This window comes from Tupaia chinensis, unplaced genomic scaffold (assembly GCF_000334495.1).
Source record: "Tupaia chinensis unplaced genomic scaffold, TupChi_1.0 Scaffold142808_1, whole genome shotgun sequence".
Lineage (NCBI taxonomy): Eukaryota > Metazoa > Chordata > Mammalia > Scandentia > Tupaiidae > Tupaia > Tupaia belangeri.
The window spans coordinates 343,348-358,954 of NW_006202654.1; the positions used below are offsets into that span (position 1 = coordinate 343,348).

The 15,607-nt window shown below is 41.0% G+C and overlaps 1 protein-coding gene across 1 annotated transcript in view; it reads right to left on the reverse strand.

The window, feature by feature from the left end:
- ARHGAP6 (Rho GTPase activating protein 6) overlaps positions 1 to 15,607 on the reverse strand; it is a 286,203-nt gene that overhangs the window by 32,806 nt on the left and 237,790 nt on the right. Inside the window, 3 exon segments of the mRNA XM_027766368.1 lie at positions 5,229 to 5,408; positions 13,685 to 13,833; positions 14,811 to 14,961. Of these exon segments, the coding sequence (XP_027622169.1) occupies positions 5,229 to 5,408; positions 13,685 to 13,833; positions 14,811 to 14,961 (480 nt within the window).

Genomic DNA, 15,607 nt, shown 5'->3' on the forward strand with positions numbered 1-15,607 from the left:
GCGCGTGCGCTCACCAGACAGACAGAGAGAGACAGAGAGACAGAAAGCAAGAAATCATCCCCCAGGAGGGATGGCCATGCCACAATCCCTTCTCCTCCATTCTCCTCTTGGGATCTTGGGCACACATGCATACGTGCCCGGCATGAGTTTAAGCCACCAGGTCCGGGACTCGAACTGCAGTCGACTATGTCGGAGTCCAGCAACTTAGCCATTATGCTAACTGCTGGTCCCCTTCATTCCCCATTTTCAGATTTCCTAAAATATATTTCCTCTTCCTATCCTTACAAATAGACTCCATATCTGAAATACTGTATCAAAGTGACTCTTCCAGCCAATTTTTGGTGGCACAGGTGATGGTGCACTGATCTGCAGTGCTGGAAGTCACATGGCTGACCAGGGCCTCAGATCCTTAGTCAACCTGGAAAATAGTAGATATGCACTCAAGATCCTGATTGGCTGGAAGGCTGGGGGAAAGGGATCATAGCATGACTAGATCCTGTCAAGGGCATCTCTCTCTCTCTCAAATAAGTAAACCTTTTAACAACAATCTCTAGTTTTGTGTAGGAACACATATGCTGTCAAAGTAATTCATGTAGTCACTGCCTCACTTGGACAAATGAACTTGGCTTACTCCTCATGAAATGGTGATAAAATTTAAGGAAGGCGATGTACGTAATGACTAGCCCATCCCCAGCACATAAACGTTTGGTGGTTGTTTTTGCTATATAAAAAAAGAAATGGAAATCATACATAATTGTCCTTATATATTGACAGTGGTGGTTTCTTATTTGATGGCCTGGATAACTGCTTGATTCCATTTTACTTGGCGTGTGAAAGAAGTTTTAAGAAAATGCCATTAGCACTGGGGAATAAAGAGAACATGAACCAGAGCTTGGCTCCCGAGTTTGGAATCCTCATCACAGCCCGTGACCCTTACTCCCAGTAGTGCTCATTTGGAATTTCCCACATGCACAGAGCTGGCACCCAGCTCAGGCTGACAAGCCAGTGGGGTGGGAATTTGTTGGCTTTCCCACGTCCCCACTACACTGCAGACTTTGTATCAGCCTATGGCGGTGGTGCCTTCTCTTTCTTGCCCCTCTCTGAAGAAGCCCTAGTAGGAATCATCTAAGACCAGCTCTAAGAATGAGCTGACAGTTTCTGCTCCAAAGTTCTTATTAATTCCAAGGGCAATGATGAGTTTTCTCTGGGACTCCCAATATCAGTTGCAGAAACAACAACTTTCAGAACAATTAGTGTGACAATGCTTCAGTCAGTGAAGGGAGGGAACCTAAGGGGTGTAGGCACTGAACCAAAAACAAACAAAAAACAAAAGTGTACTTTTTCTGGCAATATAGAGTTGTAATTAGTGAACACCCATCTTTTGCCAAATATTTTCTAGGTGTTACAGATGTCAGTGAACAGAACAAACAAAAATCCCTGCCTTCATAAGATTTGCATTCTAGTGGGTTTTAATAAACAAAATAAATAAGTTATGTAGTGAGATAAAGATGATAAATGCCATGGAAAAAAAGAAAAATTATCTGGGTAAGGGATTACTAGTATATACACATGGGAGCAGGTCACAATATCATACACTGGCATGTAAAGGGTAAGTAGCATTTATAAGGAGACTTCGGAAAGTTCATGGTAAAATACAATTGAAATATGAGTTCATATTGGTACAAAAATTTTGAAATCCATGCATAGTTTTTCAAAATTCACATTTCCACTAATTTTTGAAGACCTTTCATATTTCCAAGACAACACCTGAAAGTGTTTTGATATGGCTAGCACTGTATCACTTTAAGGTAATTTAAGCAGCATTTTTTTTTGAGTGTCTACTATCTATCCTCTTCTAGGTGCCGTAAAACATCATTCCTAATTCTCAAAACAATCCTGTAAGATAGGTTGCTTCATCTCATTTTTTCACAATAGGAAAATGAAGGTATAGGGAAGCACAGGGCCCAAGACCACATAGCAAATAAATGACTGAGCAGCGATTTGAAACTCATGGTCTTTCCACCAAGCTCATAGCCACCTTTCTTAATAAGTCTTCATTTCCAGTGCCAATGGAAGTGATGCCTCCCTTTCAGAGTATAAACCCTTCTGGGGACTGTGAAACTGCACAATTGCTAACTACCTTTAACCATCAGGCCCTGTCTAGCTTCATCCTTGCCTGTTCGGAATTATAATAATTCTGAAAGCTTCTTGACAAAGCAAAACACACACATAAAAAGAAATAACTATATACACAGTTACATTTTTGTCCACCCACACAGACCAGCTTTGCTGACCAACCACCAACCTTGGTATAGCCAAGAATCTGAAATGCCGAATATTCAAAAGAAGCTAAAATGCAATTTTTTTTTTCGGGATAAATTTTCTTCTGTGTTTTATGGAAATAAAAGAGGGAAAGTCAGTGCTAGGGCACTGAGCCAAGCAGATTTTAGAAGTATAAGGGATCTTCGCTATCGTTCGTTCAAACCTATCATAGTCCTAGTCAGAAGTCTAAGAAGATGCCACATGGATAATCGACAGCAGACACAAGGTTACAGTAAAGTTTTCTGGCTCCAAAGATGATTTGTTTATATGGACCCAGTCTTTACACATTTGGATGAATCAAAAGGGGAATTTTGTCTCCCTTCCCCCTCTACTCCATTATTCTTTTTCTCAATTTAATATTCCCATAATCCAACTAATAAAATCAAGAATGATTGCAATTATGGTTATCTTCCTCTGAGAAAGACATTCTTAATTTCTAGATGCTCGAACCTTTTCATTAGTAAAGAGTAAGGTAATGTGGAAATCATATGTCACAAAACCACCATCAAGTCCTTCAGTAATTCAAACAATATTTATCTTGTTCCTACCACATCCCAGACACAGGAGTCATTAAGGTAAAGTAAGTAGTGAAGAACGTAGATAAAAATGGACGAAATAGAAGAGTATCCTGTCACAGAGCTTACATTCTAGTGGGGAAACACACGACCAGCAAGGATTAGTAAAACCCTATATTAGCAGTGCTGAGTGTTAAGAAGAAAAATCATATAAAAAGACTAGGGAGTGAGGGTGTGTGGGGACATGGGGGCGGTTGCCTTTTAGATAAGGTGACCAGGAAGGGCCTCGTTGAGAAATAATGTCCATAACTGGTAAACACAAATATGAGCTACTACCCAAGAGAATCTTAATGCCAATCCCTACAGAGAATGGCAAACAAGTATAAGAGGTGAAAAGAGGTGGGGAAGGTGGAATGACTAATGCTTTTCTGCTGTTCTTAGTAATTCAGGTGGCAGGAAATGTGGAGAAGAGGGATGGCACGGTGAAAATAGCAGCAGCTGTACTACTATGGAGACCAGGAAGATTTCTGTTGGAATTGTTCAAGGTGAAAAGAAAGGCCTGAGGGCTTGTGGTTTATATAAAAGAGAACGTTGCTTAGAATACAAAATTTAGAGAATTGAAATAAGATTAATGTCAGGTATTATATTGTTAAAAAAAATCCAGAGAACATGAAGTAGTGCCATGACTCCTTAGCAAGATGATATGTGACTTAAATCTTGATGAAAATGTTGAAAAATTCAGACATTTGATTCATCCAAATATGTAAATAATTATGAGGATTTCAGCTGAAGTGTGAAATTTATACAGTCAGACTAATTCAACATTTTTTGAGCGTTATCAGTGTATAACACAGAGACAGTCCTTCAGAGACACACACAGGTGTGAGACACAGTTCCACCTCAAGGAACTTCCTACTGTGGTCAATCTATATTCTCTTCCCCATGGGCATCCAGTCATAAGACATATCTCAAGTTATATGGAGCCCGTGGCTAAATTCTGGCCAATGGGATTTGAGCAGGTATCATGGATACTCCTTGTAAGTTTACCCATAAAATCCAAGGGAACGGCAGAAGCCCAAGATGAAAGGAGTTGGGGGCCCCTGAATCACCACCTAACAGGTTGTCCACCAAACACTTGGTTAAACGTTATGTCAATGAGATAACTATGTTTGCTGTGGTAAAGTACTGAGGTTTGAGGCCGCTAGTGTTGCCCAACTACTAAGCTATTAATTAATACTTGAATAGACTTTTACAGTTTGCATAATGCTTTAACATATCAAATGATTCTGCTAAGTACCTGGGAATTAGTCATATTTTTATTTTCCCCCTTTCACAGAAGCTGAAATTGATGCTCACTGAGTATTGAATTAGGTGGCTACAGTCAGATAGGTAAGACAGCAAGGGCAAATGTTCTAAACCACTGGCTCTCAAATTTACAAAGCACAATCAGTTAAAGAAAGCATGGAAATAAATCTAATGCAAGGCATCTGATATGTGTAGGTAAACTATTAAGCAGATTTAAAAGAGGCATCTAGCATTCTTGGTTGAAGGAGCCACGAAAGGCTCTAGAGGAATAGGCAGGGTTTATGGAGCTCACAAATTGACAAGAGAAATGAAAAAAACAAATGTGGAGAAAGTTCCTGTAAATTCTGACATGCAATGTGAGTGGTGAACAGTAATAGAGGAGAGCTGGCATTTGTTCCAATGTTTCAAGGGAAGTTGGAGCAAACGATGCAGTTTTATGAAGGAAAACATGAAATGGTAATTCAATACAAATAAAAAAAATATTTATTGAGAGCCTGCCAGATGGAAGGCCTTCCAAAACTGTACAGAGGATATGGAGAGGAGGGAACAGGGGCACAGCCCTTGTTGCAAATGCATTTATAATCTTCTAGGGGAAATGGTCATAAATGACTGTAACACAATGTTGAGGAAAATAAACATCAATAAGAACAGGAATGGGTTTCAAGGGACAGAAGTGACATAGGAAGGACAGGGAAAGCTTCATGAAAGAGGTAAGATGTCAAGATCAACCCTGGAAGGAGGTGCCGTCACTGAGTATTGTTATGAATACATGTATTCCAGAAAGAAGAGTTTTATCAATATTTTGAGCAAATACACTGCTTTATGAATAAATAAATGACTCAAATGTGATCATTGTTTAGGGAAAAGCAAAATTACATTTATAATTTGGGTACGTTTGTTTAAACATAGGATCACAAACTTCTATCACAGTTATGAACATTACTGTTCCTACTAAAACTTCTGGCTTCCAATGACTAGTCAGTGGCTAGCACTGCAGACCAGAAGGTGGAGCACTTGAGTCTTACTAAGTCACCAGAGGTAGTCAGTAGGTAGGTTACTGAGATGCCCTGCATAGAAAGTACCTACCATGAACAGGGCTTCATAGTTTTCAATCATCTTCTGCACCACCGCAATGATGGCTGTGCTCTCCTCAGCTCGGGCTGAGCTCTGCACAGAGAATTCTTTGTCTGATGACTTCTGCTTGTGCAGCAGGTTGGGACCAAATATGGTGGCCAAATTTAGAGATGTCATTTTGTTACCAGTGACCTATAGGAGAAGAGAACACAAGAACTTTTGTGATGCTTACTTTTCAAAATGCTGAATGGTTTAAAAATCAATGGAAATTTTTCCTTTCCATCATCTCTGTTGGAATCCATGGGGGTACCACCATTTTCCTTTAGCTTCGTACCTTGAATTGAAGCTCATAGCTCAGTGGCTGTCTCAATAGCCTCGTGAGTAAAAATCTGCAACTCCAAGTTGCTTATTGTGAAACTGGCACTTTACAAAATTTCTGTCCTGTCTGCACTCAAGAAATATTGATGTCCATCCATCCATACATACGTCTTTCCATTCATTCTTCATCTATCAATCCATAATCTTTTCATTGATCCATCTACTCAGCACTTTTAATAGGTTAGGCTATTTCTTTTCTTTTCTTTTCTTTTTCAAGAGAGAGAGATTTTTGCTATAGGGCAAGTGTGCTTGCCAGAGAGGCAGAAAGTGAGAAATCACCCCCCAGGGGGGACGGCCTCACCACAATCTCTTCTCCTCCATTCTCTTCTCAGGGTTTTGGGTATGCACACACATACGCCCAGCGTGAGTTTCAAGCCCATCAGGTCTGGGACTAGAACTGTGGTCAGCCATGTGGAAGTCCAGTGATGTAACCTTACGCCATCTGCTGGTCCCTAGGCTAGGCATTTTGAATGGATTATAATTATTTAAAAAATGTTCCTAAAATGATCACAACACAGTTCTCATTTTAAAGGGCTCATACAAGGTGGAATAAACCCATCATTTTCAGGCAATGAGTACAAAGTGTGACACTATCACCTCTAGCAGCTCAAGGGACACTACTGTAGAGGTAGCAGCATTTGTATAAAATCTGAGAAGGATAGTATTTGCTAGGCTGGAAAATAGAAGATCTGGGTAGGATGACAATTTCACAGAGCAGAGACCACTATCAATAAAGACAGAAACACATAAAATTCATCAAGGAGGTAGTGCAGAGGTAAAACACAATGCTCTGGGAGAATAACCCACTTGGTAAAGTTCCATATTCATGTCTAGAGACCTTCCTGAATACTCTGGGCATGTGTGCACCTGTGATCTGGGGCTGGCTGAAGATGGGGGTAGACCATGATGTCGAGACCTTCTGTTGGAGATGCTATGTTTCTCTTTCTCTCTCTTTCTCACTCGAGGAAGAAAAAAACTAACTTTAAAAATAAGTAAATAAATAAAATATATTAAGGAATCCCAGGAAGCTCAGGATGGCAGGGGATTTTGCAAGAAAGGCTGATAAGAGCCAGGCGAGAGTGTTCTCGTGTATCAGAATAAGGAGTTTAGATTGTGACCTAAAAACAAGAGGATTGAGAACAGGGGAGAATGGAGATGGGACTTGCATTTTAGGAAGAGCAATCTATAGATCAGGGAATAGTGGATACAATGAAGGGAGTCCACCTGGGACACACCATGATAGTTTATTATAGCAGATGGTGTCTGAACCAATACAGAAGAGCAGCTTCCAAAGTTATCAAGGGGGGAGAGAGACAAGGGGGGATAATGCCAAGGGTGAGGATTTCACCTTTAAACTGCAACAACAAATAGAAGGGATGTGCAGGGCTGAGGAGGCCTTTGTTAGACTCTAGAACCTATAAGAATCAGTTGATGAAGGAGGCTGAGAATGGGTCAGAAGTTAGGAGAATATGAGAAACCTGTGTCTGGGAGAAATGCCAGGTAATTGTTAAATGAGGGATTTACCATCGCAGCTGTTCATAGAGATGTTACCCTTCCCTCCAGAATAGCCTTTAGGATGGCTCGGACGTTCTTGTTGAGCGCTATTCAGTGGTGTAGCAAGAGTGAGTGCAGGTACAACAACGAATGTAGACACTTTGTCCACCAGGTCTCATAGAGAAGGTAGAAGATGGAAGAAAGGAGGAGCTAAGGTGAATATAAGTTGAAGGAGAGAACTCTTCTTATCACTTTAAGTATAAAAAAAGTTTATGCTCAATATATCAATAGTTAGAAAGTACAGATAAAAGTGAAGAAAAAAATACCCATGAGGCTATCAATCCCAAGAATCAGCCATTCATATTCTTTCCTGTGCACTTGTATATGTTATTTTCTTTTTCAAAACTGGGGTCATGCTCTATATGCTACTTTGTAGCTTGTTTATTGTCCCTGAACAACAATTAAGCTTTCCACTTAAAAAAAAAATCCCCAATCTTCATTGGCTCCTAACATCCCCTTGCATGGTTATACTATGACTTATTTCAACCACAGCCAACCAGTGAACATTGCATTTTCAATTTTCTGATATTATGAACAATGGTACAAAAATATCCTTAAAGAATATCCTTAAAAGATATTAGGAGTAATTCCTACACATTAAATTGTTGTAATAAGTACTATGAATATTCTAAAGGCTTGAGAATTCTTTTTAATTCCTTGTTTCTTTTTCAGATGAGAGGGAAAATCTGGGTAAGTTTCTTTTGGGCAGTTTCTTTCTTTGTAGAGAGAGATTTTTGCTATAGGGTGCATGTACTTGCCAGAGAGACAGAGAGACAGAAAGAAATCACCCCCTAAGGGGGATGGCCATGCCTCAATTCCTTCTCTCTCATTTTTCTCCTGAGATTTTGGGCATGCACACACATGCACCCATGTGAGTTTCAAGCCACCGTTTCTGGGACTCAAAAAGTGGTTGGCCGCATGGAAGCTGAGTGATGTGACCATTACGCCATCTGCTGTTCCTTTAGCCAGTTTCTTTAACTCAACACTAGTGACCTCTGGGGTTGGACCATTCTTTGCTGTGAGGGCTGCCCTGTGCACAGTAGGATGTTGAGTAAGTTCCCTGATTGTGGCCCATTAGACACTGGTAGCTACCTCCCTCTTCCTGCTGTGACAAACAAAATTGTCTGCAGACATGGCCACATGTTGCTGTAGGGCAGAACTGCTCCTGTTTGAGACTCACTGGTCTGCATGCCTTTTTATTTCCCTTGTCAATATCATTTGAAACTCTTGGACCTCTGGAATACGTATGGGAACTGTGGGTGCTTGGTGTTGCTCTTTCATCTGGGAATATCTACACAGCCTTTGAGAAGCCCCTGGGTGTGCAGTATAGAATTTTGGAGTCCTGACAAAGAGCTGTGAGAGAGTCTCAAGTCTCACCCCTCATCCTGCAGAGTCCTGAGCTGGTGGCTGCCCTGCTCTTCTGTCCGAGCCTGGCACATGAGTTGTGTTATTTTTAGAAGAAAGGACTATTTTCAGGTGATTTGCTACTAAGAAAATTATTTCATGTGGTAAATACTAGGAGTTTGAAAGAAAGTGCCTTCTATGTAGGACCATTCAATTATTTTTTTCTTTAATTTTACTGAAATAAGACTTGACAGGTTTTCATCTTATTTTTCATTTCTCTTCCTGGAAATTCATATGGATAAAATCAAATACGTGTCAATTTCAAATTCCTCCCATTAGAACTCAGAGGATCTGGAGTGCTTCTCCTTCCCCTTGAAAGTAGTATTACAGTTTTCTCTCTTGCCACCCCCCCCCACACACACACACACTTTTTTTTAACATCAATAAATAGAAGATTTTGTTTTCTTTTAAAAGAATGTTTAGTACAAGGACAACCCAGAGCTCTGTTTCCGTTCTCTCCTTCTTCGGTTGCTATTCTGGGAATGCAATAGAATCCGTCTGTAAAATTGCACATAGATTCCAGCTGTAGACCAAGCTGCTGTGATTTGTTAATGCGTTTTGGTTTTGTTCTGTGTCATTGTTTCATTGTTGTTTAAACTGGAAGGCAGACTTGGTCCCAGACAGCTTCCACCTTTGTTCCCCATGTTTCAGTATGTATCTCTATGTATGGCTGTGTCTAGATAATAGACAGCACACTCAAGGCCAGGCCATTGTTTCATTATTTCACTGGCTAGCCAATTCAAGGAAAAATTTAAATTCACTAAATAAGCATCCTGGGTCACTTCTAAGCCTCAGATGAATAGGTTGCATGGTTAAAAACATAATATATAGAGACAAAAATATAGAGACACTGAGCTAAGAGCTTTCCACAGATGATTCTCACGACAGGCTTACAAAGAAGCTGCTGATGCTGTCCTTATGCTGTAGATGGGAGGTGACGCCCAGAGCCCAGGGTCAGGAGGTGATGTAGCAAGAAGCAAAATTAGCAGCCTGGCTTCAGGCAGCTTCACTTTCTTCATCAAATCAGGGCACCCAGTCCTGTTCCCTTTTGCTTGGCAAACACTGATGTAGCATAGGGAAATGGGGGGAAAATAAAGCTTCCAAGAGTGGCAGGGAGAGGCTGAGGTGATGGGTCCTACGAAAGTTCTCATGCCAGCCTACTGTTTCCTAAAGCCATGTTAAAGCCATGTACCTCCTGGGAGATGGTAATCACGGCTCCATGCTGGTGGTTTCTAACTCTAACTTCTTCTTCTAACTTCTTCTTTTTTTTTTTTTTTTTTTTCTAATTTTTTTTTTTTTTTTTTTTTTTTTTTTTTACTTCTTAGACCCTTTGAGAACTCAATGCCAACTATAGACTCTCTCACTAAACAAGTGTATGTTCATATCACATTTTCCTTGCAATGCCACCAGGTTCTTGGACTCCCCGAAAAACCAGTGCTCAGGAGGTTTTAATTTCGTTCCTGCAATATTCTTTCTAGAAGAAATACAATGTTTCTTACACTTGGGATTTTCTCTTTTCCCTGAGGAGCAAAGAAAATAGCAAACTAAACAAAATGGAATAAAACAAAATAAACACAAGAGAGCAAAACACCACAGTTCAATGAAACACCACTATCCTTTTCCCAAAAAAAGCACTGATTGACTGGTCAACAATTTTTCTCATGTTCTTCTTTTAGCTATCTTTAAGATCCACTGGCTAAAGATGCAGTGAATTTTATGTACTATGAAAAGTGTTATGTTTGCTTTATAAAGAGGAAGCTAAGACCTTCTCCTGCCTCAACTCCCTTTTCCTTCCTTTCAGAAAGACAAGGCCATGCAGCAAGGTACTAACAGAGCCTCTGGCAGCCTTCTAGCTTTTTTTTTTTTTTTTTAAGGTTTTTTTGCCATAACACATGTGCACTTACCAGTGAGAGACTGACAGAGAGAGACAAAGAAAATTAGAAACTACCCCCTCCAGACCTTATGATGATGGCCACACCACAATCCCTTCTCTTCCGCTTTCCTCTTGAGATTTTGGGCACGCATGTACACACACACACACAGCATAATTTTCAAACTGCCAGGTCCTGAATTCGAACCATGATTGACCATGTGGGAGTCCAGAGCCTTAAACACCATGTCACCTGCTGGCCCCTCTTCTAGCTTCTTGACAAACTGTTTAATTTGTTCTTTCATGCTCAATCCATAAAAACAATGACCCAACAATTAGATAACACAAGATAGCAACTAAGTAAGAGAAGTTGAAGAATGCTTTGTTTCTTGGCTATATTTTACAATTTGTTTTTTAGCCTGCTTCAGTCTGCCTCTTCTATATTCTCTCTCTTTTTTTTTATTAAGAAAGATTTTTGCTATAGAGCTTTTGCACTTTCCAGAGAGACAGAGAGACAGAAAGCAAGAAGTCATCCCCTGAGGGGATGGCCATGCCACAGTCTCTTCTCCTTCATTCTCCTCTTGGGATTTTGGGCACACACACAGATGTGCACCCAACATGAGTTTTAAGCTGCTGGGTGAGGACTCGAACCAGGGTCAACTATGTGGGAGTCTAGTGACATTATTATTAAACTATTTTTTGGTCCCTATATTCTCTATTGGCTCATGCCAAACCAGCTAAAAAAATAATAAACAAAGAACCTCTACCCTTAACTTCTCCCAGAAGGGGTTTAGCTAATTCCCATCCCTAGGCTTTATGTGGTCTGTTTATTCAGTCCCTACACACCCTTTGATGTGTAGTTTAGATTCAGTCTCCTCCAGGAAGTCATTCCTAACTTTTCTGGCCCATGTTGATCACTTCTTCACTGGATTTCTTCAGTGACTGCACTACATTCTCTAATTCTAGACTTGTCCTGTGTCTTCACCTCCTCCATCTCTTAGATACCATATAGCATCCTACTACAGAGACTAGCTAATATGAACACTTTGTGTGAATAGGAAAAAGAGGCACTTGCTCAATATTTTTTACCTCTATCTGTTGGGCTATTGCCCTAATAACTCTACAAATTCTCAGTGATTATGGAATATATGGTGCCTCCCTCAGAGCTGCAAAATGTGCCACTTACACAACCAGTAAGTGGAGGCTCACTGTGAGATGCTGGATAGATTACTTAACCCTTCAGGCCCAGCCCTCAGTTTCTACCTCTGAAACATGGAGACAATAATATCTTTCTTCTCTGTGAGGAGGATTAGCACATATATCTCTATTTCTCTATCTTCACCCCCTAGGCACAAAGCCAGCATGGCAAGAGACATAATGGTGGCTAGTGTTCCAGCATGCTGTTTCATTTGACTCTCCTGGAATATTTGCTTCTTTTTGGCATAGGCAATGGAGTCTTATTCAGCATTTGAACTGAGAGAATGTCTGAATATGATCAAAAAAGGCGAGAGTGGGGACCAGCAGTTAGTGTAATGGCTATGTCACTGGACTCCCACGTAGTTGACTGCGGTTCGAGTCCCAGACCTGGCGGCTTAAACTCATGCCAGGTGCGTGTGCGTGCCCAAGATCCTGAGAGGAGAATGGAGGAGAAGGGATTGCTGCGTGGCCATCCCCCCGGGGGGTGATTTCTCACTTTCTGTCTCTCTGTCTCTGTCTGTCTGATGAGCGCACATGCCCTATAGCAAAAACCTCTCCAAAAAAAAAGGCTAGAGTGAGTTCAGTTGGACTCTTAATCCCCTAAGACTTGACTTTCTCCTTCTCACCTGGTACTTAAGAGATGCAGAGAAGCACTGGAAGTACCTATGAGCACAGGGCTCTGCCTTCACCCAGTGATTAGGCAGATGACTCGGCAGCTTCTGGTATATCTGCAGTCATCAAATGCTGACACCCAGACAGGTAATATAGCTACTTAACAATTACAAGAATTAAAGTATACCCCCTCAAAAAGCTGTGCGTACTGAAATAAGATGTCAGTACCATATAATGAACGTGAAGCCAACAGGGGTTTCACTAATTACAAGCATAAGACATAAATGGCTAACTCCAGAAAGTCCCATTTTCACACTGACAGGGAGAAGAAGAGGAAATGCAGAATTGTCTTTTTAGATTACATTGAAAAAAATTCTATGTAACCATAACCTTTGAAACAGAAATCTGACAAACACAGACCTGAATCCATAATATAGCAGAATTCTGCCTAACACAGATTTAAATAAAAGTTCTCATGGTTAAATAAGTTTGGAATGCCCCATTTTACAATGCATGCATATTAAAAGATCTGAGACTTCCTAGAGAATCCACAGGGAGAAGTATGACTGCATAGTATCAAAGAGAAAAAGGGAGATCTTGTTAAGGTGAATAAATAGGTTGCTTGTAAGTAGGCCACTTAAAATGGGGTCAGTGTGCAACTGAAAACAAAACAAAACAAAACAAAACAAAACAAAAACAAAAAAACCCCTTAAAGCATATGAGTGTGACTAAAGAGAACCAGAACCCAAGACCTTGGATGCAGGGGTGGAGCAGGGGTTACATTGAGACCTGAATAGGGACCAAGTCCAATGAGAAGACCATTAAATGGTCCCTGGGACTATGGAGAATTTGCCTTCAACAGTTGACACCATGTGGCATCGAGATACAATGGCAGAGATGAGCAGATCAGACCTAGTTTTCTGTATACCTGTTTAGAATCATGGCTGATCCTCCATTGCATTGAGCCAGTCCCTATTTGGGGAAGAGTGAGGAAGGAAAAGACCCTTCAACATGGAGATACTGGCCTTCTTGCTAAGAATACAGATGAGAGCTCTAGGAACAAACTGAAATAAAGAGGTGACATCACATTTGGGCTCTCAGTTAAAGAAACAGGAAAAATCAGTTAGAAGGACAGCAATCTCCTCCCATCTCACTTTTAGATGGCTGAAAACATCTCTGTAGTGAATTGTCTTCTCACAAACACAAATACAGGGTCTTGAGTAAAGTAGCTTCATGGGAAAAGACAGCCTTAGTAGGAAGCAAAGAGGTTAATGGTCACACACTTTTAGGAACTTTCCAGAGGCTGCCCTGCATTAGTCTTTTCCAACACAGACAGATAGGTCTAGAAGGGGAAATGTCATCTCAGGAGAAATGTTCAGCCATATTCGTGACTTGCCCTTTTAGAAAAGAAGAAAGGAAAGTCACAGAGTCTGTGGCAGCAAAGGGGTCATACCTCTTGTCCATCCTTGCTGACATTGTCATCAGCGTGCCTGGCCACGATAGAGAGGAACTGCAGGAGGCGGTGGAGGGTGTCGCAGTTGCAGGGAGGTAGAAGGTAGATGAGGAGCTGCAAAGTGCCCAACTGTTCTTCTGGCTCCAACACTAAGCAAGGCAAAAAGAGGCATTCTAGGTAAGTAAAAGGAAGCCTGTTCCATTCAGGTACCAAGGAAAGTCTCCTCTCCACTGTTTTAGGAAAGGGGTTATAACAAGACAAGTCCCAGCCATGTCTTCACTCATTCTCTCTGTACTTTAGCAACTTCTCAGCAAGCTTCTACGAAAGGTACAAAGGCAAATTAGACCTGGGGAGAAGTCATCATAAGCGGATGAGAACAGGAACTCGATTTCCCTTACTTTTTCTCCCTCCTTTCCCTGGCATTACTTTTCACCTACATGATGGAGTTTGGTCTTTTATACTTGGTAAATATTTACCAACAATGATGGAGAATTGTTGAACACAATGGATTTGAGGCCTTTTCTGTTGTGTAATACACAAGAGAAACACTTTTGGTTGGCAATAACCTAGACAGCATGAAGATTGTGTCTTCTCCGTGTCATGCTCTTGTGTGAATTGGAGAACTGGAGGAAGAAATGTGTGGAGGCTGACACGGCTCTCGACTGTCCTTTTTCTCCTCCCCTTCCTCTCCTTTTCTGCATCTACAGCCCAGAAGCAGCTACATGCAAGTCCTGGCACTGGGCTAGCCCAGCTTGACTCTCCTTTTCTCAGTCTAGGTTCTGTATCTCCCTCTTTCTTTGTATCAGAAACGCATGCTCATTTTTAGGCACCAACTCGTTAACTTGCTGGTGCTCCAAAGCATCGATACATAGCACTTTCTACTGTCCTGGGGTCACTGGAAAGCATCCCAAATTCTTTGTGGCTATTTCCATTTGTTTTATTGCAATCTTCTTGTTCCTTCTCCCCAGGGTAAATCTCAGAAAGTTCCCTCAAGAGCACACTCATTAGAGACCAATAAATAAGGATAAAATCACTTATTGGGAAACACATACAGAGTTTTGATGAGTAAATTTTATATCCTGGTATACCAGGGGCACTTTCCCACAAACATGGCCAGATTACGCACAGAGAGTGTTGATGAAAGCTGTGTACAGTTCCCTCGTGAGAAGGGGATCCGGCATGTCCCTCAGGAACTCCTTCAACAAGGCTGCCACATCATGGACACTGTGCTCCTCCTCCAGAGAGACATCAATCCCACGGTCAAATTCCTCACGTAACTAGAAAAACAAAGAGTCAAGTGGCAGTAACAGAACACCTCAGTGGCCCTCGACATTTAGCGGCCAGCAAAAGAAGTGCTGTGACACGCAGCAGCTGGCATTATCTGCACAGACCCCAAGGAGAAGCAAATGACATGGCGCCTCGATCTATAGAGCTATGAATATCTCTCTCTACACATATATATTTGAATGTTTAAATTTAATTTTATTTATCATTATCATCATTTTAATTTTACCAGAAGGAGACACACATACATACACACACACACACACACACACACACACATACACACATGGGGGGGGGAGAGAAAGAGAGAGAGGAAAGCAAGAAAGCAAGCTGCCAGGTCCAGGACTTGAACTGTAGTCAGCCACTGGCTGGCCCCAATAGCTATATTTTAAATATGTTATTAAAAAAAACTCTCTGTGGATTTGCCATTGATGATGTAAGCAGAAAGGCTTGATAATGACAACCAGAAGGTTAGAAGGAAGAACTAAAGGGCAAAAGTGAATTCAGGTCAATGAAACATGTGGGAGGGAAGAGTTAATCCATCACACAGCATGCCTACCATTGTTAGCATTTTAATATTTTACTGAGTTACCCAACAAGAAAGCAAGCAATTTTTTTCTGCAAAACATAAAATGTAAA